The 25931-nt window shown below is 47.4% G+C and overlaps 1 protein-coding gene across 2 annotated transcripts in view; it reads left to right on the forward strand.

Moving 5' to 3' along the window:
* Positions 1-1414: 1414 nt before the first annotated feature.
* The window catches only part of ELOVL5 (ELOVL fatty acid elongase 5), a 41003-nt gene continuing 16486 nt past the window's right edge, over positions 1415-25931 (forward strand). The window contains exons 1-2 of one of the 2 annotated variants that reach the window (XM_074581617.1): positions 1415-1544; positions 24286-24354. In XM_074581617.1, coding sequence (XP_074437718.1) covers positions 24297-24354 — 58 coding nt within the window. In that variant the 5' untranslated portion in view covers positions 1415-1544; positions 24286-24296. The remainder of the gene's footprint in view (positions 1545-24285; positions 24355-25931) is intronic. The other variant, XM_074581618.1, reaches the window with a different exon arrangement.

The following is a 25931-nucleotide window of genomic DNA, read 5'->3' on the forward strand; positions in this document are numbered from 1 at the left end:
TCTCTTACTCTAATAAAGAAATAAGATTAAATAAAAAACTATGGTATAGCCTCAATGTCAGCTTTGGAGAGGGATTTTTTTCTTGTCCCAGCAGAATCACAGAATGGTTTTGGTTGGAAGGGACCTTAAAGATCACCTACTTCCAACCCCCTGCCATGGGCAGGGACACCTCCCAATAGACCACGTTGCTCAAAGCCCCATCCAGCCTGGCCTTGAAGCTTCAGGAAGACGGTTCCTGACCTGACTGGGCAAACACACCCTGTTATCGCGTTGCCCGTTTACAACCCAGCATCACCTCTGGGGACTGTTTGCCCGCTGAGCTTCAACCAGGTTAGGGGAGGTTGCAACACACTGCTCCAGCTGAATGACCATGGACATGGGACTAGGGTGGCACCACCCAGGAGAAGCTACTGGAGGTTGGGTTGGCATGGTTGGCCTTGATGGCTTCACCTGAACGCTGCCTTCTACAGCCACCGAGGAAGCTCCAGGAGACCCTTTTTCCCTCCAGCTTTCCAAAATTGCTTCTCGTTGAGTACATATACCCGATCTTGAATAAAACCCATGCAAATTACTGCTCGAGTCCCCTCCTTTGCAAAACAAAGCTGATCTTTATTTATGTAACATTTAAATTTAATTAGCAAAGAGATGGAACAAACTCTTGGGGGGGAGGGGGGGAAGGAAATTAAAAGGTCATCTTCCAGCACAAGAAAGTACTTGAGAGAGGGAAAGAAGCGAAGTGCTTTCTTCCTGTTGGCCATACAAACGCCAAGGCTCCCTCGCTGCTGCCTCGTGAGGACCTCGTGGAGGTAACGAAGCGGCTGGAGCGGACAGAGGGGACTTCTCTTCCTCTGCTGGGCGTCTCGGCCGCTGGAGAGGAGCCCAGAAGGATGCTTTGAGAGTCCTTCCTCGGACATCCGACACCGCGAGGATGGGCTCGGTATGTGCATCTGAATTACACCCCAAAACCAGGGGTTTTGTTGTATGGCCGAGTTAAAATACTACGTATTTACTGCCTCCAGAGCTTATCTTCAGAAACACTGTGACATCACAAAGCCCATTAATCCAAACACAGCAAACGGACCAACTTCGTCTGCCCGTGACCTTTAATGTGGGCCTGCGGCTCAGCTCATTATCGTACGTCTTTAATTACACGATCCCATATTGTTTTTCGCTGGGGCCGCCCCCGCCCGCGCCGCGCACCCCTCCCTCCACGGAGCCCTTAACCCTCCACCCGTGGGACGGGGCCCGGACCCCCCCCCCCAACCCGCGCTCCCGAACCTTCCCCCGCCGCCGGATTGGCCCTCGCCGGCCGTGACATCATAACGCCCCCCCCCGCGCCACCCGTGAGCCCCCCGCACCACTCTTACGTCACGGTCAGCCCACGGCCGCCCGCGGAAGGAGCGGGGGGGGGGCGGGACAGGCCCCCCCCCCAAACGCCCCGCGCCCGCCCACGGCCCCGCCCCCGCGGCGCCGCCGCAGCGTGACAGAGCCGGCCGGTGCCCGCCCGCCCGCTCCGCCGCCGACCCCAGCGCTGCCACCGCCAGGTAGGGCCGCGTCCCCCGGGCGGCAGGGAGGGCAGCGCCGGGGCTCCCCGCCCGGCGACGGGATGCGGCGCGGGGGCCCGGCGGCGGAAGGGCGGGGGGCGGCGGGTACCGGTACTGGATGGGGGCCGCCGCTCCGCCGGGCGCGCAACAAGTGCGGCGTTGGGGCGGTCGGGCGGGCCGGGGGAAAGAGGGTAGGGAAGGGGATGGGTCGGGACGGGACGGGACGGGACGAGGCGGCGGAAGGGCCGGGGTTGTCGCCGGGAGCGTCTTTTCCCCGGTGCGGTTGGTCGGGAGCATGATGCAATCTCGCATTGCCATGGCTACTGCATCCCCCCGCCGCGGCGGCGGCGCCTTCCGCCGTGGCGGGAGAAATAACACGGCAGGAAGGGAGGGACCCCCCCCGCGCCGCCCCCCCCCCCCCCCCAGTCCTCCCCCCATCCCCCGGCTGCGTTTAGCGGCGCCGCCTCGCCGGGGAGTTCGGGAGGGCTGATCGCTGCTGCTACGGCTCTAAATACACAAAAAACACCCCCGACCCGTTGTTTTGCCCCCCGCCCCGCGGTGTGGATGAGCCGAGCCCCCGCCGCCGCCGGGGATGCGGGGCCCGGAGAGCGGGGCCGGGACCAGCGAGAGGCTCGGTCGGGCCGGGAAGGGAAGACTTCTCTCTTCTTCTTCTTCTTCTTTCTTCTTCCCGGAGCCCGTAATCTCGCTCACCGCCCCCGGCCGCCCTACTGGCTCCGAAATGGAGCCGCTGGGAGGGTGATTCCCGGGTCCGTCTGCGGGACGGGGCGGGCGCCCCATGAAAGGAGCGCCGTGGAGATGCGCGGTGGCTTCTAAAACATGCCTGCCCGCCGTAAAACCCGAGTGTTTGTGGAGTACAAGCATTAGGAAATAAGTAGGAATCTGCCGCGCGATGGAAATGTGTCAGTATGTCAGTTGCGTGTGCAGGGGCTTTCTGAAAAACTTTATGGCTTTGCTTTTATCTCCTCCATCTCCTGGAAGCCCTCGGGCATCAGCAGCATTAGAAGCTGGCAGCGCTCCGGGTTATGCGGAGTATGGTCCTGGGCGATTTAAGTGTTTTCTCCTTCCCTGCCTGCGCTGGCTGCTTCTCTGCCCTCATCCCCCCCTCCCCTCCCCCCCCATTTCCCAAGGATGCAGCAGGTGAGGATCCGACTCCGGAGAGCTTTCCATGCTCTGGACCTGGCAGACAAAAGGCCAGTTTTGCAGACCTGGGCAGGAAGAGGAGCACCTTGGCTTGTTAAGCAAGAAGGGCTCCTGGCAGATGACAAGAGGCGTTTCTCCCTCAGGCAGCTGGCTCTTCTGCCTGCTCGGCAGTGCCCCGTACGGCTAATTTGTATTCCCGGTGCTTTGGGGTGACCTCTGGTGCTGTGGGATTCAGCAAAAAACACCAGCAAAGGGCTCGGTCGGCCGCTAGCGATGGCGAGGGGAAAACAAGGCAGGGGCATGGCTGCAGTTCGGATGCTTCCGATCAGGAAGTCTCCAAAACCGCTCTGTGTAAATGGAAACACGCCCTGCAGCTGACAACGGAGGAAGACAAGCGTGCTGGCAGCTCCGGCAGCGGCACGGCCTCTTGCTGGAGTTTTGATCTCTTCCAGGGAGAGGTTATCTCTGCAAGAGCAGCTCTCCGCCGGGACCTGGCCGCTGCCGGCCTGACATTAGCGTTCGGCTTAAATTATGGCTGGTGGCCCCAGCTGGATGGAGGGATTTGCAGCTGTGAGGTTTTTGTAGATGCGTGGGCTCATGGTGTTGCTGCGTCGGAATTAAGCTGCCGGCGTAGAGGGAGGGGGTTTACTTATTTTTAATGTGAACTTGTGAATAGCGCTGAAGAGTTTGGCGACGTAACCCTGATATTTCAGTCTAAGCCCTCCTCGTTCCTTCGGTGCAGTCGCAGCCTGAGGTTTTTCCCTGCTGTTAGAAAACTCCGTAGCTAGAGATGAATCCTGGTGTATCCTCACCGGGAGTGGAAGCTGCATTGGGGAGAGTAAGTCTGTGGCACAGATTATCATCTGATGCTGTTTAGCAACGAAAGCTGGAGTTTCTTATAAAAGTATTCATGTATTTGGGGTGCACTAGACATCTTCTGTTTTCAGAGCAGCCAAGATATGTGGTCTGCCCGGGGGGGAGCTATAGTGGCACACACAGGGTGAGGATTTCCCTGGAAAACTTGTGGTGCTGGGGTCAGCTGGGTGGAGATCCCTTTCCAGCTTTGCATCGACCAAGGAGCAGATGAAAGGCACCGCCGTGCTGAGTTTGATGAAGTTAAGGGTGGGTTTGCCCTTGAAGACGCTGTTGCCAGCTGACGTGGGTCACGGACGCTAAAAGGCGTGCCAGACTTTTACTGGATTTCACTGAATTTCTTACCAAGGTACACGTTACATATGTAATGTGTGCTGGAAGCCCTTAGGGACTTCTTTGTGTTTTTTATCCATAAGTAGCTAAGTGAATTTATCGTAAGTGATCTAAAACTTAAGTCTCCTGTACTTCAGCGTTCAAATGCAACCAGAGAGAGCAGCAGTGAAATTAATACGCCACGGAGCTTTGTCTTCCAAGCTGGAGAAGAGTCTGGCTGCCGGTCTGTTTGCCTCACTCTGCTTTTTAAAAAGCAGTTGCACTTTGTGTGGTTTAGTATCTCTTACGTCCCAGCAGCTGATCAAATGAAGTGTCTTTGACTAGAACTCGTGCATGTTTGGTACATAAATACAGCATCGTTAAGGATACTTAGTTTATGTGCTGACGGACCAGTCTCTAATTGCAGTATTTTTAGTAAGTTGATGTTGTCTTTACATTTCTCAGCAAGAATTCCTCTTGTTGCATTCCTTGCTTTTAGAACAGCCGGAGTTGAAATAAAATATTTTGAATTCTCTGGTCTAATCTCTTCTTTCCATGCTGACCTTAATTTTGTGTTGTTTTACAAGAGGAATTAACTTAGAGAAGATGAACAGAACAAAAAAAATATGTAAATTGGAAATAATACTGTAAATCCATCGGGCCTCTGGGCAGCACCTGTAAGTGCTCATTCTTTTGCGACTTGCTAGGAGCAGATTTTTGGAAATACGTTTGATGATTCTGATTTTCGGAACGACAGTGGAACTGACAATGTTGCAGGATTTCAGGCTGACCTGGTGCTCGGGTCTGGCAGCTGCAGGTGGAAAGCCCGGCGCTGAGAGCCATCCAGAGCTGCCCCTTGGGAAGCATATTCCTTGGAAGTGAAAGTTTGTAATTGGTTAAATACTCTTAAGTACTGAGCTGACCTCATTCGTTTACCTTCCTCATTTTTGGGGCAGCAAACATTGCGACATCAAAAGCTCAGTATGAGCTCAGAAAAAACCCCACCCATATGGAGCAAGCTGGTGGTGCTTACAAGGCTAAAATCCTTGTCTTCTGCCTGTCTTCTAGTGGTCTCAGCAATCCTTGCCCCGTGGTGACGAAGCGAGTCTCCTAGTTAACACCATCTGCATCCCACCTGAGACAAATTTTGGGGAAAGAAACAGCAATTGCATACGGTCCCATGTTAAAATAGCATCAAGCCTGCGTGTCCTGCTGTCCCCTCCGTCCCTCTCGGAGCTAGAGCTAAAAGGAGGTCACTGATGGAGTGCTCATCCTTGCTCCTGCTGCCTGTGGGGCAGCGGTGTGGTGGTGCGGGGCAGTGATCGGGCAGGAGAGTGGGCTCAGTGGCATTTTGGGTGTCACCTTCCTGCTGGCACAGGAGATGGCTTAGGCAGCGCTTGGCTTACTGCCTGGCCAGGGCTCCTACCAGGGGGGCAAGAAGTCAGAGCTCCCATCCCAGGAGGCTCCATCACCGGGGGGACCCTGTAGCAGCATTCCAGTATCTGAAGGGGGCCTACAAGAAAACTGGAGATGGGCTTTTTACAAAGGCATGTAGTGATAGGATGAGGGGTAATGGCCTCAAACTGGAGGAGGATAGATTTAGATTAGGTATCGGGAAGAAATTTTTCACCGTGAGGGTGGTGAGACACTGGAACAGGTTGCCCAGGGAAGTTGTGGATGCCCCATCCCTGGAAGTGTTCAAGGCCAGGCTGGATGGGGCTTTGAGCAGCCTGGTCTAGTGGAAGGTGTCCCTGCCCATGGCAGGGGGGTTGGACCTTCCAACCCAAACCATTCTGTGATTCTATGACCCCTGCGCAGAGTTGTCTCCCGGGACAGGTTGTGCTGGAGAGGCTCCTTTGGACTGGGAAAGCCTTTTGGATCAAATGGGCTCTTGGTGGCGTGTTGTTTTTTTTTATTCCAGAGATTGAGGGTTTGTTCTCTAACTTTGAACAAACAGAGGCAGGGATGCTCTTTCACTGCTGAGGAGCAGAGCCACAAGTACCTCTACCTATTATTTCTTGGTGGTTTTTTTTTTACTTCCGTGAGTGGCCTGCTGTCTTGAGATGGGTCACCAGCAAACCCTGTTGGTGTTCAAAGCTACTAAAGCTCCACTTAGATTTGGCAGCTCATCATATAAGTCACGAAGGCATGTATAGGTGATGGTGCTGTTTCCTATAACCTCCCCTGCATAACTGAACAACTTGCTCATTTTATCCTTTTAATCTCAATCCTCTTTCTTTACCTTCTTTCATTGCCATGTCTGAAATTAGTCGTAGAGGAGTGAGATCTATAAAACTGTTTAAACACAGGAGTGCTTTTGGGGCTCAGCTCTTTGCCATTATGCTTTTGTTTTCCCTTTTTTACAGTTTACAAAATGATGTTCTTCCAGGGTGCAACATATGCTTTTGAAAGCCATTTGACTATGTAATAGACTTAAGAAATTGATGCTCACTGCATGCCAGTCAGAGCACACTGCTCTGTGTGCATCCAAACGCCTCACGAAACTGACAATAATCCTTGTAATATCTAGCTGTTTTGTCATATGCAATATAGTCGCTGATTTGTTTTGTGATTCTTAAATGTGTTAAAAATGCCGAAGATTCCTGCAATGCAGACGGTTTATGCACGCTAGCACTGGAAACGCTTTTTCCCTTAGATCACGCACAAGGAGAAATGAAAAGGATAATCAGTGAATTACATAGAAATTAGTTTGTTTAAAAACTTATTTCCAGTTCAGATTGCTTTGCTATGGCCTTTCCTAAGGCTGTTTAAATTCGGTATTGCAGCAATACAGTTATGAGGGCACTGCTCAGGCTGACATCCCTGGAGTCCCTAAGCGCTGATTTGGTAAAAGCAGTTTATATCTGGGTTCCTGAGGGCACCAAAGGCTGTTGCCTGCATCCAACAGAACAGCAGTTATATCTCTGTTTGATAAAGGTACTGCAAACAGTGACCTGGATTGATTTTTTTTTTTTTTTTTTTTTTTTTTGGTTGACAAGTCAAATAAGTGCTGCCTCCAGTCTTACTATGGAGATAACTCAGAGTTGCTGTGGACTGTGTACACAGTGGCTCTCCCTAGATCTGTTTAATCACGGAATCACAGAATCTTCAGAGTTGGAAGGGACCTCTAGAGATCATCTAGTCCAACTCCCCTGCTAGAGCAGGATTGCCTAAAGCACATCCCTCAGGGCTGCATCCAGGCGGGTCTTGAAAATCTCCAGAGAAGGGGACTCCACAACCTCCCTGGGCAGCCTGTCCCAGTGCTCTGTCACCATCACTGTAAAGAAGTTTTTCCGTGTATTTGAACGGAACTTCCTATGTTCTGGCTTGTGCCCATTGCCCCTCGTCATGTCACTGGGAACCATTGAAAAGAGCCTGGCTCCATCCTCCTTAAACCCACCCTTTAGATACTTGTAAACATTAATCAGGTCCCCCCTCAGCCTTCTCTTCTCCAGGCTAAAGAGTCCCAGCTCTTTCAGCCTTTCCTCATAAGGGAGATGCTCCAGTCCCATAATCATCTTGGTTGCCCTTCGCTGGACTCGCTCCAGTAGTTCCCTGTCCCTCTTGAACTGGGGAGCCCAAAACTGGACACAGTACTCCAGTTGTGGCCTCACCAGTGCAGGGTAGAGGGGGAGAATGACCTCCCTCGACCTACTGGCCACAGTCTTCCCTATGCAGCCCAGGATGCCATTGGCCTTCTTGGCGACAAGGGCACACTGCTGGCTCATGGATAATTTGCTGTCTACTAGGACCCCCAGGTCCTTCTCCTCAGAGCTGCTTCCCAGCATGTCCGCCCCTAACCTATAATTATGAATTAATGAAATTAATCTCCTAAAATGTATTGCCTCGGTTTCTCTATTTGTATTTTGGCATTTAGGACACATTATCTTAAAGGGTAAATAAGAGCACAAGAGCAAACTTGTCCAAAGTATGTGGTCGGTAAATGCTTTCCCGCTGTGTTCGATGCGTTGGAGAATTATTTAATTTCCTTGATGAAATGATTGACTCATATGAAACACAAAGCATCAAGCATTTAGAAAGCAGAATGGCAGTCTAATAAATTCCCTTACCAGGTGTAGAGATTTTACAGATGCGTGCTGCTAAGTGTAATTGTCACTTCTCTTGGCACAAATGAATCATGCTACTTATGCTGAACTCAGTGCCGCGAATTAAGAGTTGGTCTCAGCATCCCATTGCATCTGGGCATTTTGCATGCCTTTATTAAAGCATTATTAGCTGTAGAGGTTGTGCTTCATTTACCGTAGGTTTGGTGATGACCAACAGCGTACCGAGCAGGTAGGAATATAAAAACCTTCCATGAACTTGTATTTATGTTGACGTTGTCTGGATTTAATTGACCTCCATGTCAAAGCTTCGTAACAAACGTTTCCCTGCCAAGTGAGATGCTTTGAGCGATGACTAAATACGCTGAGTTGCACTAACGTTTACAGGAGGCAGAGCTTGCTTGTGCAAAGCTACAACGAATGTGGAATAAACCTTTTTTTCGTGCATTTTCAAATTCTGCCCTGCTCTTTGATGCCTACATAACCCTACTGTCTGTGAGACACCGGGTCAGCGATTCGAACAAAGTGACTGTTCCTCTTCTGCTATCACTTGGAAGCGCTCCTCTCCCGCTATGACCTTGAGAAAACTGCTGCTGTGACTGGAGGGTAATTGCTTTCTTCCAATGCGCAGGTTCAGGCTCCCTGCTGTAAAATGTAGACTTGATTTCAAAAAGGACGTAGTCTTGATTTCAGGTAACACTCCAGCTTTTAAGGCACGTGCGTGCTGATGGACCTTTCTGTTGGTGTCACAGTTCTGAAGGATGTTACCAGTGTTAGACGAAAACTAACAAGTATTAATTTGCAGAATAATGTGGTTTAGCTTGTTAAACTGAATACACCTCAAAGTATCTTACGGTTTTAGGCCATATGTTTACTAATTAATTCATAAGCATGCAGCATTTGCATTGCTGCCTGGTTTTCTCTTTTTTTTTCTTTTTTTTTTCTTCCCTTACTTGATGCTGTTACAAACTTGCTGGGAAGTGTTCTGGATTAAGGCAGTGTTTCAGCTGTGTGCTTGTTGGTTAAGGAGTCCCTAGCAAGTGCTAACTACAGGAAAATGCCTTCTTCCCTTAGATGCTGTATGGTTGCGGGTTTGGAGCAAACTGCAGCTTGGTGGAGGAGCTCCTTTGCCCCTGCTAAGTTAAAACCATAGTATCTGTATGCAGATAGACGTCTTGAAGCTCAAATCGGGTCTTGAAGCTCTTAGACATGAGCAAAAGAAATCTACTTGTACGTTTGCCACTACTTTATCAATTGTCAACAAAGAGGTCTAGTTCTTCAGCTGGTCCTGTGTCCTCAGGTTGGGTTTCACTCAAGATGATGAAGACTTGGGAACCTATAGACCTTTATACCTTAATCTTTATTAAGGTGCTCTTAGATTTGCTCTGTCTATGCACGTAATTTAATCAGAAAGCTTCTGTTAACCTTTTCCTGAAGGATTATCTCCTGCTTCCAGGTGGCCTTTAAAAATGCTGATGTTTTGAATCATCATTTTGAGAATCATCTCCTAGCCAAACAGTAGGGAGAACCTTTGACTTAAATAACAATAATTAAACCTTTAATCAGGTAAGAGGATGACATTCTCTAATGTTTAACATCGCCCTGCCCTTTAGAAAAAGAAATTTGAGAAACCCTTTTGCGTGCTGAAGTTCAAGTTTGGGTGCCCGGCACGTGCGCTTACCGAAAAGCATCTGTGTGTGCAGTTCATTCCCACGGCTGCTCGCCTGCTTTTGAGCAGGACCTCACATGGCAGCTGCAGGACGATGTTGGTAGAGGCACAGGAATCTGGATGCGGCTTGGAAGGACACAGTGATTGTTAGTTGTGCTTGCATTTTTACGTGTGTGCCTGTGTGGACTGCAAGGTGGCAGGTTCTTATGGTGAATGTCTGATTCCGGGTTGGTGGTTCTTCTGCAGTACTGGCATGGCAAGTACTGCAAATACTCGATGACACCTAGCTGAGTGGTGCAGTCGATGTGCCAGAGGGACAGGATGTCATCCAGAGGGACCTAGACGAGCTAGAGAGGTGGGCCCCAAGCAAACCTCGTGAAGTTCAACAAGGCCAAGTGCAAGGTCCTGCACTTGGGTCGGGACAGTCCTCATTATCAATACAGGCTGGGAGATGATGTGATAGAGAGCAGCCCTGTGGAAAAGGACTTGGGCGTACTGGTGGATGAAAAGCTGGACATGAGCCGACGATGTGTGCTTGCAGCCCAGAAGGCCAATCGCATCCTGGGCTGCATCAAAAGAACTGTGGCCAGCAGATCCAGAGAGGTGATTCTGCCCCTCTGCTCTGCTCTGGTGAGACCCCACCTGGAGTACTGCATCAGCTCTGGGGCCCTCAGCACAAGAAGGACATGGACCTGTTGGAGCAGATCCAGAGGAGGGCCACGAAGATGATCAGAGGGCTGGAGCACCTCTCCTATGAAGACAGGCTGAGAGAGTTGGGGTTATTCAGCCTGGAGAAGAGAAGGTTCTGGGGAGACCTTATAGTGGCCTTCCAGTACCTGAAGGGGGCCTATAAGAAAGCTGGGGAGGGGCTGTTTGCAAGGGCATGTAGCGATAGGGTGAGGGGCAATGGTTTTAAACTAGAGCAGGGTAGGTTTAGATTAGACATTAGGGAGAAGTTCTTTACAATGAGGGTGGTGAGACACTGGAACAGGTTGCCCAGAGAGGTGGTGGAGGCCCCATCCCTGGAGACATTCAAGGCCAGGCTTGATGAGGCTCTGAGCAACCTGATCTAGTTGAAGATGTCCCTGCTTACTGCAGGGAGTTGGACTAGATGGTCTTTAAAGGTCCCTTCCAACCCAACACATTCTATGATTCTATGGCAAAGTGGCTCTTCGCTGGTCACAGCCCCTGTGAACTGGTGCAAGCTCCCAGCTGTTTGTCCTAAATTGGGGTCATGCATTTACCCATTGCATCATATGTTTGTCCCTCAGTTCACTTGTGTACAGTAGCCTTTTGGCATGTTGTTAAGCTTTACATTAGTCTTGTGAGCTTGATTTACTGCGTGCATGAAAACTCATTCAAGGGGAAAATACCTGTGCTTGTAACGCAGTTCAGAATTTTTTTTTTTATTAACGCACCTGATACAGTGACAGAAAATAAGCTGCTAGTCCAGCAGGCCTGCAGATTTTTTCTCTGTCCCCTTAACAGGCCTACACAGAAAAGCCTCTTGCAAAAGATTTGAGCAATTTTTGTCATATTTTATTGAATTCTGACTTGTGTGCCACGCAGAAGGCGCAGCTTACACCACGGTCGCCTCTGCAGCCTCTCGTTTGCTCTGGCTACCCCAGAGGTGGCTGGGCTTGCCTGTCCCCAGGCACCGTACTTGACCATAGGCTGGGAAATTTTGGGTGGGTGTCCCCATCACCTTCAGCAAGAGGTTAAAACGCAGTGTAAGGGTTAGAGGAAAACACAAATGCGAGAGAACCCCAGCAATATATCGGGTTGCGGACCCATTATGTGGAGATGGAGAGAGTCGGCGCTGAGCAAGTCAGTAAGGAGTACTGCGTTTGGCAAGCCTTGTCTGCTCAGTTCAAAATGAGGAGAAAAAATAATAATAATGACAGGTAGTCACAGAAGGGCCACCATGTTTCGGTGTAGATCATTGCCCTGCTGATGTGTGAGCTGCTGCTGCTGTCTCTGCGTGCTTATAGGTAGAAACCATGCATGGCATAAGCCATTTTCAGAGCCAACGGTGGTGTCAGACCACTTGTCATGAGAGCTTAAATGGTGTAGCTCCATCCCCTCGTTTTGCAGCCTTTATCAGGTTCCCGGGTAATTCTGAAACCTCTGGAGGTCTTTGAGGCCATGCTCGGTTCTCCGTTCTTCCTTGGCAGGTTCCTGAAACCTCTAACTTCCCTGCCTTTCCTTCTGCCCTGTCAAAATCGTCATCATCTGCCTTTGAAGCAAGCAGAAGCAGGCTGTGAGTCTGGCCATGCCTTGCAGAACAAAAATAACATCCTTTGGTACTTCTTTATATTGATTTCTTGTTCTATCTGCTAAGTGGTTGCATTAAGGTACAGGAAGGGACCGCTAATGTTGTTTTCAAAGGTTTTTCTCATTTTTTTCAAGTCTACTGCTTAATTGCCTCGTTCCTTCTGAATTCAGTACAGAGCTCATTTAGATAAGATATTCAGATCTTAAACTCTAGTCGAGCAATTGCAGAGCTATCACGAATTTCTGGTTGTGCAGGCTGAACGCTTCTTGGTTTCACAAAACTCATCAGGCTCAAACGATGCACCAACGCGGGGATCAGTTCAGTTTTCGAAGCATTTGGGGGGATTGACTTTGTGCCTTAAAATATACACTTAAGAAGCTGTTAAAACACAGATCTGAGTCCCGAAGGACGCACTTGGTGAGAATACGGGGATGTCGCCAGGTTTTAGCCACTGTGTACAGTGTATGAAAAATGATAGTCTTGGAGCGAGTGCTTTGCATCCTTTAGTACTGTGCTGCCTCCGAAGGAGAGAGGTATGGCCTTGGGAGGAGGTCACCGTCTTTGAACCTACAGTGAGAGGGGCAGTAAGCGATTTCCAATTGCAGGTGTGGAGGAGCTTAGCAATGAAGTTAAGGGGTTTTCCACCCCTCTCCCCCCTTCTTTTTTCCTTGCTGCTCCTTCTCTCACTTTCTTATTTCTCTCTGAATTCTATTTTTCAGGCTTTGCCTATTAAAAGCTTATCCACCCGATGCCCTGGGGGGGTTATTTTGCAGAACAGAGGAGCAGGGCTGGGTTTTGGGCTGAGCTGATGAAGGAGTCCTAATCAGCCATTGGCGGCTCCGAAATGTCCCTCCTTACAGCAGCATCACTCTGCCGAGACCCCTGCCAAATTCCCACCTAAGCTGTCAGGCATTAATGTGAGAGCAGGACGTTAACCAAATCTGGTTTATTTATTTTTTTTCCCCTTCCTCTGTTCCTCCACCACCTACCAGTTCCCGCGTGAGGCCATGAACTCCAGCATTAGGTTCCCTGGCCCAGAGTAACGGGTCTATTTAAATGAAGAGCCCCTTTGCTGCTGTTTACTTTAGAGACGACACATCTGTGTGGAGGACTTGCATTCCAGGGAGATAAAAACATTGTGGAAAAATAGCCTCCAACCACTGCAATTGTCTTTTGATATTTAAAAAACTGGTTCACAAAAGAGTTCTTTGCACAAAAGCGTGTTTTGCTTTTAGCATGCAGTAAAAATAGAGCTGTGGTGGTGGTGGCGAGATTCCGGAGGGGGAAACTTTCAGAGAGCTGCCAACATGAATAAGCAATTTCCTTGCCTGAAGCGTCATTCTGTATCCTACACGGTCTGTACAAAACATATATGAAATAGGTACACTCGGAATGTAAAGGTTTGGGTTTACGTGCTGAGCAACTTTTAATATATTGCCATCCGTATAATAGAGACGCAGAGTTTTACGATAGAGGCTAAAGAGCCTGTCTTTTGCCCAGAGTTTAAAGAGTTGCATTACAAGTGGGACTGATGAAACACAGCTTAATTCTTTCCTTCTTTCACTTCTGGCAAAACATGAGCACTTATAAAATACACTGTAAGTTAGGTTTTCACTTTGCTGCAAGCCGCATAGTAAAGGAGAAAGTTTTCTTTTCCATGTGTAAGTCACCTTCTAATTATCTAGCAATGTGCTTTTCTCATATAATGAATTTAATTAAAAGCTTTGGGCATCAGGTAAAAAAATGTTTGGTATTGTCAGAAAATCAAACTTCCCGTTGAAATTCTGTCTTAGGCTACTGCACTCAAGGTGTCTCCCAAATCACTACAAAGGTTGTTGATTGTCATTTCTTAGAGTATAACATGCCTTAAGGCGGAGAATTAGAAGGGATACTTCCCCTCTGTCTTCAAGATCCTCAGCTGCAGGCTGAGCGGTGTGTAGTGAGTGGTTTTGGTCATATTCACCGTCTATTTAGCTTTTCCTGTGTATTTCTTTTCATTAGCTCTATTTCTATTGGAATACTTTTGCTGTGTTTAGATTGAGTAAAGCATTCAAGTTGCCTTTTTTTTTTTTTTTTTTTTTTGATAAATCTGTCGTTGGTCTCCCTCTCTTGGGTCTCTCGATGGTTCATGTTCTCCCCTTCCCCTTTGAGTCCTGCTCTCTCACATCTGACCTGCCTTGAGACCATCCTTAGCCCTGCAGTTCTCAAGACACAAACATAGCAATGCATCTTCAAATCTGTCTCTCTTGTATTTCAGGTGGCTTTTTGTTGTTTGCTTCTTACTGTGCAATTATCTGTCAGTTCATGCTGTTAGGATTATATTTAAGAATATATTTAAGTTAAATCTGCATGACATTAACATATCTTGTATGACCTTTTTCCTGCAATTCTTGCACTTTTCACTAGAACCATTCCTGTATGTAAAATGATGCCTGTGCAATGCCTTTTATTTTGGCCTTCTCTTACTAGCGTCTTAGAAGTCCTCTTTAAAAACTCTGCATCTTTCTTTTTGCCTATCTGTTTTATTTACCTTTCTTTTTGCTATGGCCTTGATTTCTTGCCAGGTGCAATACGATGGCTTTGCTCAGCTTCAGTCAGGTTAGACCTCTTGGTCACCCCCACGTACCTACCTTGTGCTGGTTCTTCTCCTGTAGTAAATCTGGTGCTGGTGTGGACCTGGCTGAAAGCTGATCTTCTTGCTTTGGTGCTTTTCGGGGACTACCTCAATCTCCTCCTGCTTCCTTCACCCAGGCAGGACGGAGGGTAGGGAAGGAATGAAAGCACCCCTTGCAGCAGCATCAAAAGCTGTTCTTGGTTGCTTCTGGTCACCCCACCCACCCTGGTATTGTCTTATAGCTATGGACCTGGCTGGATGGAGAAGCTGGAGTGAGGGTAAGGCGATGCGGTGGCTGTCAGCCTGAGGGTTACTGGTGGGCGCAAGCTGTAACAGGCGTGAGCAGGAAAAATGCCTGCGTGGAGGGAGCTTCTCATCTTTAGGAACAAGTAAGTTGCTGAAGGTGTTGTTTGAGGGAGACTTTGCACAAGCGGCGAGGCAGAGGAGGCGTATCTGGTACCCTCTTCTCCAGGGGACCGCTGTCCTGAGGAGGACAGGGTAGCTGCAGGGCAGGGAGGACACTTCTGCTGCTGCCTAAGCGGGTATTGGTTTGTCCCTGTATCTGAAACAGGTATATTATACCGAATTAACAGTACTGACCCTGCCTTTACTCTGATGCTTTTGAAAGTATGAAGCAAATGCAGTAAAACCTTCTGCACCTCGGCACTGAAGCTGAGGATTCAATCTAGCTATGTTCTTTGCTGGAACAGGTTTTAAAGGCGGTGGGATTTCCATGGCATCAGGAATTTGTTGCCTTTTATTGAAAGAAAAGAGCGGACTGACTTTGCTGGAATTCCCTACCTGGCTTCTGCAAGTGCCTGAATTTTTTTATATTATGAGTTTGTAGAAAACATCTCAGCAGTTGCCAGATGTGTGGAGAGTGTGGGGTTTTCTTCCTCCAGTAGTCTATTTAAAGCTCACAGAAAGAGTCAGTGATAAGATCGCACCAGGCTTTATCACTACAATATTTCCTTTTAATTGGTTGGTTTGTTTGTCGTTCTTGCTGCTCTTAAAACAAAGAATAAAATACAAGAATCTGCAGTACTTGCATCCTGGAGCGGGGTCTTCTGATGAAGTGATATTTAGGAAAGCACTGACAACATCAAACCAAGGAAATGTACAGGTAGAAATGCTTTCTTTTCTAACTACTCCAGGAGTCGGTCATCTTTTTTTTTTGGTGGCCCTTGTTACACCAATGATTTGGTGCTTTGGAAACCTGCTGATTCTCGGCAGCAGTTGGGTGGGCACAGGTCTGGTGCAGGCAAGGACCTTCAGCTCCTCGGGACCCACCAGACTTTTCAGCCCCTGAGCTTCTGTAACAGAAATGCCATCAGCTGGCTGCGTGGGTATGGCAGCGCTTCGTTCACAGATGTGCTAAGCGTTGTACAAGAAGGGAAATGGCGGGGAACGATCCGACTGATGCGTCTGTAAAAAAAAATCTCCTGTCTCAGCATCTTCTGCCCCGTTACGAGGACATGTAGTCCTTGCTCCCAGTACTGCTTGCCAGTCCCGGGCAGGAAGAAAACAAGGTCAAAATCTTGCCTTACGTAGCGTTAACTCCTTTATCCTTTGGAAAGGAGATTAGATCTTCAAAGGCGGTTGCTTTTCTGAATGATGATCCTATTATTTTTGTACTGTTCGGAAGGCGGGGGGTGTAACAGAGCACCGAGCAGCAGGGTTTCGTCCTGAGCAGCACGATGCCACGGCATAACAGTTGTACCCGGGGTTACGTTTTTTTCTTCTTTTCTCTTAATTCTCAAAATGGTGGGAAAAGGAACATTTTTGTTACTTTCTTCTATTTAAAGCTAGCTGTCGTTGTAGTTGCCTGACTTTTTTTTGTTAGTGCTGTTCACTACGTGTGGCTGTACTGTCTGGCGTGATGTTTAGCATCTCAAAACGGAGGCACCAAGTATTGGTGCAGCTGCAGCCCTACAGGTTTAACTCCTGTCTCATGGGGGTACAGCAGGAAAATAGAAAAGTTTTAAGATTGACTTCTTGTAGCATGGCTGGCTGCATGAAGAAACAGCAGCAAGGCAAGCTGTGGTGTGCATTTACGGCATCAGTATGCGTCTTTTTTTCCTTCAGGTAAAAACTATAGAAATTCACTTCATTTTTATTGAGGAATATAACTAATTCAGTGTATTAAATGTAATTTTTTTATATGTCGGGGCCCACCAGGGAACTTTGCTGCTCCCGTAGCACTTCAGGTAGTGCCCTGTGCTCACTGGAAATAAAAGTAAGCACACAAATAAATACTTAACATACTGTAACTTACCTAAGGGTGACTTGTTTGTGTGCATTTTCAGTGCGATCTGTTTCCCCAAACACAAGTGGTCCTCCAAAAGGTATCGTTTACCCATCTCAGCACAGGGGTTGCAGCTATGCATCTTAGCAGGGCATCTCAGTCCAGGTTTTGTGTGCGCTCTTATCCCTCTTCTAGCCAGTGTTGCACGGCATAGCATTACCTTCGTGACTCTCACCCTCGGCTTTCTTCCTCTAATTTCTCAGCTTTTTATTGGAGCGCTGTATCTAGTCAGCATGTGAACCCCAGATAACCTTTTTACAGCTAAACCTTGTTTACTGGATGAGTGCGCACAGCGATTTCTTGCTTTGTACGGGGTTTCACACGGGCAGGAGAATTGCAGGTGCTTTTATGGGTCAGATAGCAAGCTTTCGTATGTCAAGCTAATAAATGCAAAGAAGATAACCAAGAATTAATGGGCCTGTCCTGCACTTTCGGCTTTATTCTTGAGATGTGCCCTGGGTTCGGAGCTGGGTGCAGCAGCATTTTGGCTGGTGTGGGATGCTCTCTCGGTGCTCGGACTTGGTGCCGCTGCTGCGGGGTGTTGGAGGAAACCAGGGTTCACGTGGGAGGACGGCCCTGCTTGTAACTTTTTTTTTTTTACTACTTCTTGCTTTTTAAATTTTAATATGCAATTAGGAGATGTGGGCATTAAAAAAAAATAATAAAAAAAGTAAATTGAAGCTTACTGTCTTGAAGCTACACAGTTCTCTTGAACTCTGCTGCTGGTGGTGGTCACGCAAGACTGGGCTTCAGCCCTTTGGACCTGTTGGCTGTGGTCTTATCGGTTCTATTGTTAGAAAATGCAGCCTTTGACCAAGAAGGCTCATTAAAATAGGCTTTGGGGACCGTACCTTTGTTTTTCTCTCGTGGAGGTAAAAAGTTGGTTTGAGTGAAGTGCACAGAGGTTGGAGGAGTCCCTTTATTAAAGGGGAGGAGTTTTTCAGACTTTCTTGCAGGTGGTACTTGAATGAGAGAAGGGAGACTCGCAATGAAAACTGAAGTCCTTATGGCCTTCTGCACTTAGCTTTTGACTTCTTCATGTCCTCAGGGTTCTCTCTTTAATTTCCCAGGCTTCTTCTGGCTAGTTTGCCATTGTGAGGTACAGCTAGCAGCGCTTTCCCAATTGCAATACCGGCGCAGCTTTTGGAAAAAAAAAAGGGAGCTTCAGTTTAAAACAGTAGTTGTAATAAACACTCACACATCGCTTGAGGAGGAGGGCTTTGGAGCAAAGCAGTATGGCAAATGCTGTGCTTTGGCTTTCCTAACTGAAAAAGTCAACTTGTAGCTCTTGTGCCTGGTACATATTCTCCCTGTTTCCATCTAACCTAGTTTGCTACAGATCCTCTCTTCTGTTTCTTTCCCATTAAAAAAAAAAAAAAAAAAAAAAAAAACAAAAAAACAAACAAAAAAAAAAACAACAAAACCAAAACACAAACCCAGTTCTTTAACCCCTAGCCAGGAGTTGTCTGTGCAGTGTCCTTGCATGTTTTATAGTTGCGTGCTATTACAAACACAGCAGTTGAATAAACCTGCGTGCTTTGCCTTCTCTTCCTCCCCGTTTTATTTCCATAAATACTTTTGCAATTTGCAGTTTATAACTCTTAACAGCACTGCGCTATAAGCTGGCAGGGGCCAGGAGGTTTCCAGTATCACGCTGCTGGGGCATGGGCGCAATGGCTGGGCACAGGGTACCCCCTCCAACATTTTGTTCCAGGAAAATGCATCCTATTGCAAAAAAGCATTTTATTGTAGCACTGAGGGATGCCAGATCTGCTCCTAAGGGGGGCTTTGCAGCACGAGAGATCCTTATTTGTAGCTGGATGCATCCTTCTGGGATGGAGAGGCGGTGGTGTACCATTTTCCTGCGATTCTTAGTGTTTCCAGGGGTGCATTTGTGTGGTTGCTCCCAACTTGGTCTTCCTGCTTGGCTGCCACTCTTGGTGTTTTCCCTCTGGCTGAAGTTACCCTGTGGTGCAGCAAAAGCTGTTGCCTGTGAGGGGATGAAACACATGTGAATGTTCTCATCCTAGGATGCTCAGATCCTAATTCAAGCTGGTTTAGATCCGCTGAAAATGCGACTCAAACTGCGAGGACCTACGATTTGTCTTAAGTCATCTATCTGAAGATGATTAGATCCTGGTTTAATGAGGAATTGGGTATTGAGCACAATTAGTTATTCCATTTTGCAGCATCCTTTCTTGTACTGGTTCTGTAAAACACTTTAAATACCACGATTGTGTTTGTGTATGAAGGCAGTCATTACTCAAGGATTTGAGGGGGTAGAATGATGGGAAAAGTAAGGACATGAAATCATCCCTCTAGTTAACTGGCCAAAGTCTTCCTTAACCCCCTGCGTTTTCAAGTGTTTTGAAATACTGCTGAGGTTAAACTGTTTGAGACTAGTTCCTCTCCTTCGTCCTGCATTTTTCACTCTTCCCCGAGTTTTATACAAATCATTTATTTCTAAACTTCCTTATGCTGGTGCTGGTGGTGAGGGTGAAAGCTGAGCCCTGTGGGTCCCGGGGAGCCAGCAGCAGGTCGGAGGGTCTGCCACTGACTCAAGGTGGGCCAAATAGCTGCATCGCTTTGCTAGAGATAGAGTTGCAAAATAAAGTTTAAAAATGGTTTCTTGCATTTTGACAAAACTAAAGTGCAAAATCCACAGCGCTCACACTTCAGCTGGTTTCCCATGAAATAAATGTAGTTGTGCTTTCAGATCAATAATGGACTATAATTTATTCTAAATTCCTTTTTATCGCTAATGTTAAACATGCTTGGGACCGAAGAGGCTATTCAAAAAGGGAAAAAAAAAAAAAAGGGAATCTGGGGTTGGCAGCAAGCTGAAAGGCAAAGGGAATACAGGCAAGGGGCAGTTAAGGCTTTGGGAATAGAAAGGAGAAACTGGGCAGCTTTGGAAAATGGACAGAAAATGGTTGACAGCTTTGATTATCGGTGCCGTCTTCCAGTTCTCAGCAGCTGAACATTTTCAATTCCAGGACATTTATGAAAGCAAGCACAGCGTGATCGCTGTGCTTTTGGAGGAGGGGTAGTTTGTACTTCTGGAGGGGGGAAAAGAGGAGTCACCTCTGCAGTGGCAGGGACTGGGAAACATCACTTTAACGAGAAAACACAATTCAAGATTTCCAAAATCGAGTGCCTAAAATTAGGCTTTGAAGTCCTAATTTAAGAATGGGCAAAGTGGCTGTTTTCCAAGAAGGCTGAGCAGCCAGGCCTGACAGCGTGTTGCTCTCAGAAGCCAGCACGATTATTTAGATGCCTATTTTGGGGATTTTTTTGGAACTCAAGTTCAGCGACTCAAATGTGAAAACTGGGATCTGTTGTTTCAGGGAGTTCTCAAGCTGGGGGATCCTGCAGTGAGGGAGTAGGCTCCCAGTGCTTTGAGCTTTCAGCCTGAAATGTTTTGTTGCTGCTGTTTGGTTTGCTTAAAAAGGGTGGCATGGGACAGGGGGCAAATCTTTATATTTTCTTACCTTATCCTTGTGCCTGGAACCTGAAGTTACTCCAAGAAGAAACTTAAAAAACAACATTAAAATCAGTGATAAAGACAGTGGGATTGAGTGCACCCTCAGCAAATTTGTGGAAGACACCAAGCTGCGTGGCGTGGTTGACACGCCTGAGGGATGGGATGCCATCCAGAGGGACCTGGACAGGGTCAAGAAGTGGGCCTCTGTCAACCTTATGAGGTTCAAGAAGGCCAAGTGCAAGGTCCTGGGTCAGTCGGACCCTCCTGGGTTGGGGCAACCCCTGATCTCAATACAAGCTGGGGGGTGAAAGCACTGAGAGCAGCCCTGCTGAGAAGGACTTGGGGGTACTGGTGGATGAAAAGCTGGACATGAGCCAATGATGTGTGCTCATAGCCCAGAAGGCCAACTGCATCCTGGGCTGCATCAAAAGAAGCGTGGCCAGCAGATCCAGAGAGGTGATTCTGCCCCTCTACTCTGCTCTGGTGAGACCCCACCTGGAGTACTGTGTCCAGCTCTGGGGCCCTCAGCACAGGAAAGACATGGACCTGATGGAGTGGGTCCAGAAGAGGTCCAAAAATGATCAGAGGGCTGGAGCACCTCTGCTACGAAGACAGGCTGAGAAAGCTGGGGTTGTTCAGCCTGGAGGAGACCTTATTGTGGCCTTCCAAGGGCCAAGATTAAAAGGGGGCATACAGGAAAGATGGAAACAAACATTTTAGCAGGGCCTGTTGTAAAAAGACAAGGGGCAATGGTTTTAAACTAAAAGAGGGTAGATTTAGACAAGATATAAGGAAGAAATGTTTTATAGTGAGAGTGGTGAAACACTGGAAGAGCTTGCCCGGAGAGGTGGGAGATGCCCCATCCCTGGAAACATTGAAGGTCAGGTTGGACGGGGCTCTGAGCAACCTGATCTAGTTGAAGATGTCCCTGTTCACTGCAGGGGGGTTGCACTAGATGACCTTTAAAGGTCTCTTCCAACCCAAACCATTCTATGATTCCATGAATAGTGTGCCTTGCTGTGGGATATCTTCTAGGTAAAGGAGCGTTGCTAGTGGTCTGCTCGTGTATGTGGTCAGCTGCAGAATTTGCTTACTTTCAGTATTAGGAAACATGCCCATTGCAGTGTTTCAAATGGCCACTGGTTTAATTTTTCTGGGAGTCGATGTTCCTCTGAATTGGGAAACTATTCAAATTAAAAAGGAACCCTTGTAGTTGCTGCCGTTGAAGCAGTATTTAATGTGGTGTGGCTGTTGGCAGGGGACTTGATGCGTTTTCACATGACCCCCTCTGGAACAAAAGCAGATTGTTTCCCTCTGTTTTTCTGTTACACAAATGAGTTCCTTTTGAAACAATTTATTTTTCTGACGATTCTGGAAATCGACACCGGGAGTAGTTCTTCCTTCGCTGTGCCTTTTACAATCTGCTGTCTGATAACACTGGCACAAAAAGCTGCTTTGGGGTAGCAACCCAAAAAAGCTGAGACCTCTGCAGAAAGCCTCCTCCTCCTGGGGAATGAGGTTTTTCTTCCAGTTTTATGGAAGGGTTGAACATGGCGTTTCATTTCTTGCTGTCTTTGCTGTAGCAAAGTTTGTTTCTACTTTCTTAGTTGTTTCATTTACATATCTGCATTTTCAGTGTCCAGCAAACAGCAGTATATAGCAAGTCAGTTATGAATTGAGCTTTTTTGGTAGATTTTTTTGTATACAAACCTTTGTTTTTGAAACAAACTCTCCCATCTGAAGCCTTCCTCTGCAAAAAGGGGAGTCGAGGTCAGGCGCAGATGCTGGGTTGTTGGATGGTGCAGTGCTGCGTAACTAAATCAATCGGTGCTGGATCAAAGGAGCGACAGACAAATTGAGTAAGTGGGGATTTCAAGCAACAAAATGAATTATCCACTGGGGAGTGCTTTTCCTGGAAATATTTAATAGCTGACAGATTAAAAAAAAAAAAGAAGAGCTTGCTCCGGATAACTTTCTTTCTTCTCCTTGGAAATTATCTACTCGTTTCTCACAGTCTTCCTGATTGATGTTGATGGTTCTGGTACCACGGCATAGGCTTCTCTGTTAGATTTCCTTATTCCTAGGACACCAGCGTGCCAGTGCTGTGGCTGTTCACGCGAGCACTCAACGGTTTTATGTGTCATAGCTGGTGGGGTGACTTAATCCCCAAAATGCACCTTCTTGTGAAGTGTGTACTTATTGGGCTGGGCTTCTTCAGTCGGAAAATAAAACCCGTATGAATCAGGACTGCGAAAGACTTTTAACACTCCTAGTTATTTTAGACAAGCTCTTTTTTTTTTGTGCCTAGTGACCAGATTCCAGGGAAGTTTCTGTGCCTTTGTGTAGTTCAAAGCGGTACAAAGGCTTGATGCAGGCGGAGGGTAAAGCCGTCTTCTGCCCGTGTCCCCGAGAGCCCTGCGGGAAACGATGGGTTGGGGATGCAGCCAGGAATCCTCGGGGAGGGCATCAGTCTCTGGCCTGGAGCCCCAGGGTGGAAGAGATATGGACTTCTATAGAAGCCCTCAACATGGAAATGCACGTATCCAAGCCCGTTGTATTTTCTTGGTCCCATGGGAAGTCGAAGCCCCTGCAGGGGCCAGGCAGCTCCCGGTCCCGCTTTGGACCAGGGAGAGGACGTCGCTTGTATCCTGCTTGGCTTTTCTTGGTGGACTTGAAAGAAATGGAGGTGTCAGTCCCAGCTGACTAAAACCAGAGGTCCCACTATTCGTGTTACTTGCGTAAATCAGAAATCCCCTCAAGGGAGGGTTTTCACAGGTGGAAGAGAGATGTTTCTTTAGCTACCACTGAAAAAAACAGAGATGAACTTTTTTGTTGTTAGCAACTATATGTAAACTCGTGTGATTGTTCAGGTTTGTGGTGTGGGTATGTTGACAGCTTATGTGTTGCTTACGTTATTTCCCCATAACTAAAAATGGCTGTTAATATTGGTGCTTCAGGGGAGAGGAGTAACACCAAGAAGAGAAAACTATGCTATTAAAAATGGATATAATTATTTTAGTGAAAGTTCAGTGCAGTTTTGGATAGAAAAGAGGAAACTGGAAGGATTTTTTTTTTTTTTGGTTGGTCGGTTGGTTGTTTTTTTCTTAATCAAGAAGAAAATGACTTCCTCTTCTCTTGAGAACAGCTTCGTGTACGGTTGTCCCTGCTCATGCAAAGTGTTGCTACTTCTTTCCTGCTTCAACCTTAGGGAGGTACGGCGACTTACGTACCGCAGTGTATATACCAGGTGCTACCAATAGATGCTGGCCATGTGCGGAGCTGACAGATATTTGAATCGCTCTACTGAGGTTGGATGAGTTTTATCTGGTCCCCTGTCTTACCAGTAAGCAGTTTCCGGAGCTGGAGATACTCATGCCACAAACGTCAGTGTTTCCTCTCTTGTGTCTGCAGCCCTCTCTGTCATTTGGTGGCTGTTGATCTCTTGGGTTTATGGGCTTTTAATCAGAGCTGTAATCAGTCACCTACCTGCGAAAGTGACAGCAGAGCCAGTTTTCGCTTTTTTGTCCCTCCCTCCTCCCCCCCAGCTAGTGTTGCCAGCTGTTTGTTAAAAGAGCTTCGTAGTATTTCTTTGAGAATTTCAATGTTGATGGCTTTCTCAAGGTCCAGTCTTCCTCTTCCTCCTCCGCCTCCTTGCAGAGGGATCTTGCAAGATGTCATCCTCTGTTTGCACTTACAAAATGCAGAATTAGAAGAACCTCAGGTTAACCTGAACTCATTATTTTAAGCTTCTGTGTATCTAGATCTATGATTAAATACTTCAGTGGGAAATCCTGCTCTTATACCAGTGGCTCTCTGAGACTAGAATAAGCTTTACGTACTTTATATATGCTGGTAATTTCCAGTATGTCTGCTGCAATTTTCGCATATTAATATTTTCTTCATTAACCCTAACAGATGTATTCAGATCACTAAACTATTTTCGTGAGCTAAATAACTAACTTTCTCCTCTTCTTTCCATTTCAGTAGGCTGTAGAATGGAACTTCTGGATAAAACAATCAATAGCTACCTTGATGTTTGGCTTGGACCCAGAGGTAAGATTAGTAAAAAGTTAAATACATAAATAAAACTGATATTAAAGTACCGATACTAGAGCATAAGAAACAGCTTCTTTCTAACATCCTGATGTTGACAGGTGTCTACTTTCTTTAGTATCTGCAAAATACCACCATATACGATTTGGCAATAAACAAAAAAGTCTGTTCAATGCTTCTGATCTTCTGACCTGAAGAGATGCTAATTTTTCAGCTCTGACAGTCATACGTGCTATTCTTCTTGCCATCAGTTAACCTCGTGTTGCTAGTCTTAGTGAACGACTTGTCTCACTCAGATCTTTGCTGCTTTTTTTTTAATAGCTTTTATTTTAAAATATCTTTTTTAAATTTGCATTTGATTTCATAAAAATACTCTTGCCCTTATAACTAGAGCTGCTAAGGAATTTTTCACTGAAATATTTGTAGTTTTTGGGAAGCATTGCTTCTTTGAAACCATTCTTTTTGAAGAAACAATGGTTTTGGTAGGTTTTTCACTGGCAAAAAGTCTACAGGTGGAGAACAGCAATCCTGGTCAGCGTGAGGAAGGGAGAGGCAGTGGGACTGGGACAGGCGGTGGCCTCCTGGTGAGGACTTCCAGCTAGGGTAGGGATGGCCCTGTTCCACCTGATCCTGACCAGGGGGGATTAAATCATAGAATGGTTTGGGTTTGAAGGGACCTTAAAAATCATCTCGTTCCAGCCCCCTGCCATGGGCAGGGACACCTCCCACTAGACCAGGCTGCTCAAAGCCCCATCCAGCCTGGCCTTGAACACTTCCAGAGATGGGGCATCCACAACTTCCCTGGGCAACCTGTTCCAGTGCCTCACCACCCTCACAGTAAAGAATTTCTTCCTAATATCTAATCTAAATCTTCCCTCTTTCAGTTTAAAACTGTTACCCCTTGTCCTATTGCTCCACTTCCTGATAAAGAGTCCCTCCCCATCCTTCCTGTAGGCCCCCTTTAGGTACTGGAAGGCTGCTATAAGGTCTCCTCAGAGCCTTCTCCAGGCTGAACAACCCCAACTCTCTCAGCCTGTCCTCTTAGCAGAGGTGCTCCAGCCTTTTGATCATCTTTGTGGCTCTCCTCTGGACCCGCTCCAACAGGTCCATGTCCTTCTTGTGCTGAGGGCTCCAGAGCTGGACACAGTACTCCAGGTGGGGTCTCACCAGAGCAGAGCAGAGGGGCAGAATCACCTCTCTGGATCTGCTGGCCACAGTTCTTTTGATGCGGACCAGGATGCAGTTGGCTTTCTGGGCAGCAAGCGCACATTGCCAGCTCTTGGTCAGCATCCCACATGGAGCGTGCGTAGCAATGCTGCTCGGTGGCATGTGCTTTCTTCCTCTGGTGGCTTCTGTAGCGTCTTTTCTACCTCTTTTTTTTTTGTCCCGGTGAAACTCCACTGGTGGTGCTGCGTCCTTGCAGGACAAAGTCCGCAGGAGGTGGAAGAAGCTGCTGATACTTCAAAGTGTGCTTTCTGTTGGCTTTTAGGAGCTCCGTGCCCTTGTTGCCCAGCTCTTGGTACTAAGCCCATTTAAATGAGCCTGGATGTTCTGATACAACATATTACATGTGCTGG

Source organism: Larus michahellis, chromosome 3 (genome assembly GCF_964199755.1).
Source record: "Larus michahellis chromosome 3, bLarMic1.1, whole genome shotgun sequence".
In the NCBI taxonomy this organism is placed as follows: Eukaryota; Metazoa; Chordata; class Aves; order Charadriiformes; family Laridae; genus Larus; species Larus michahellis.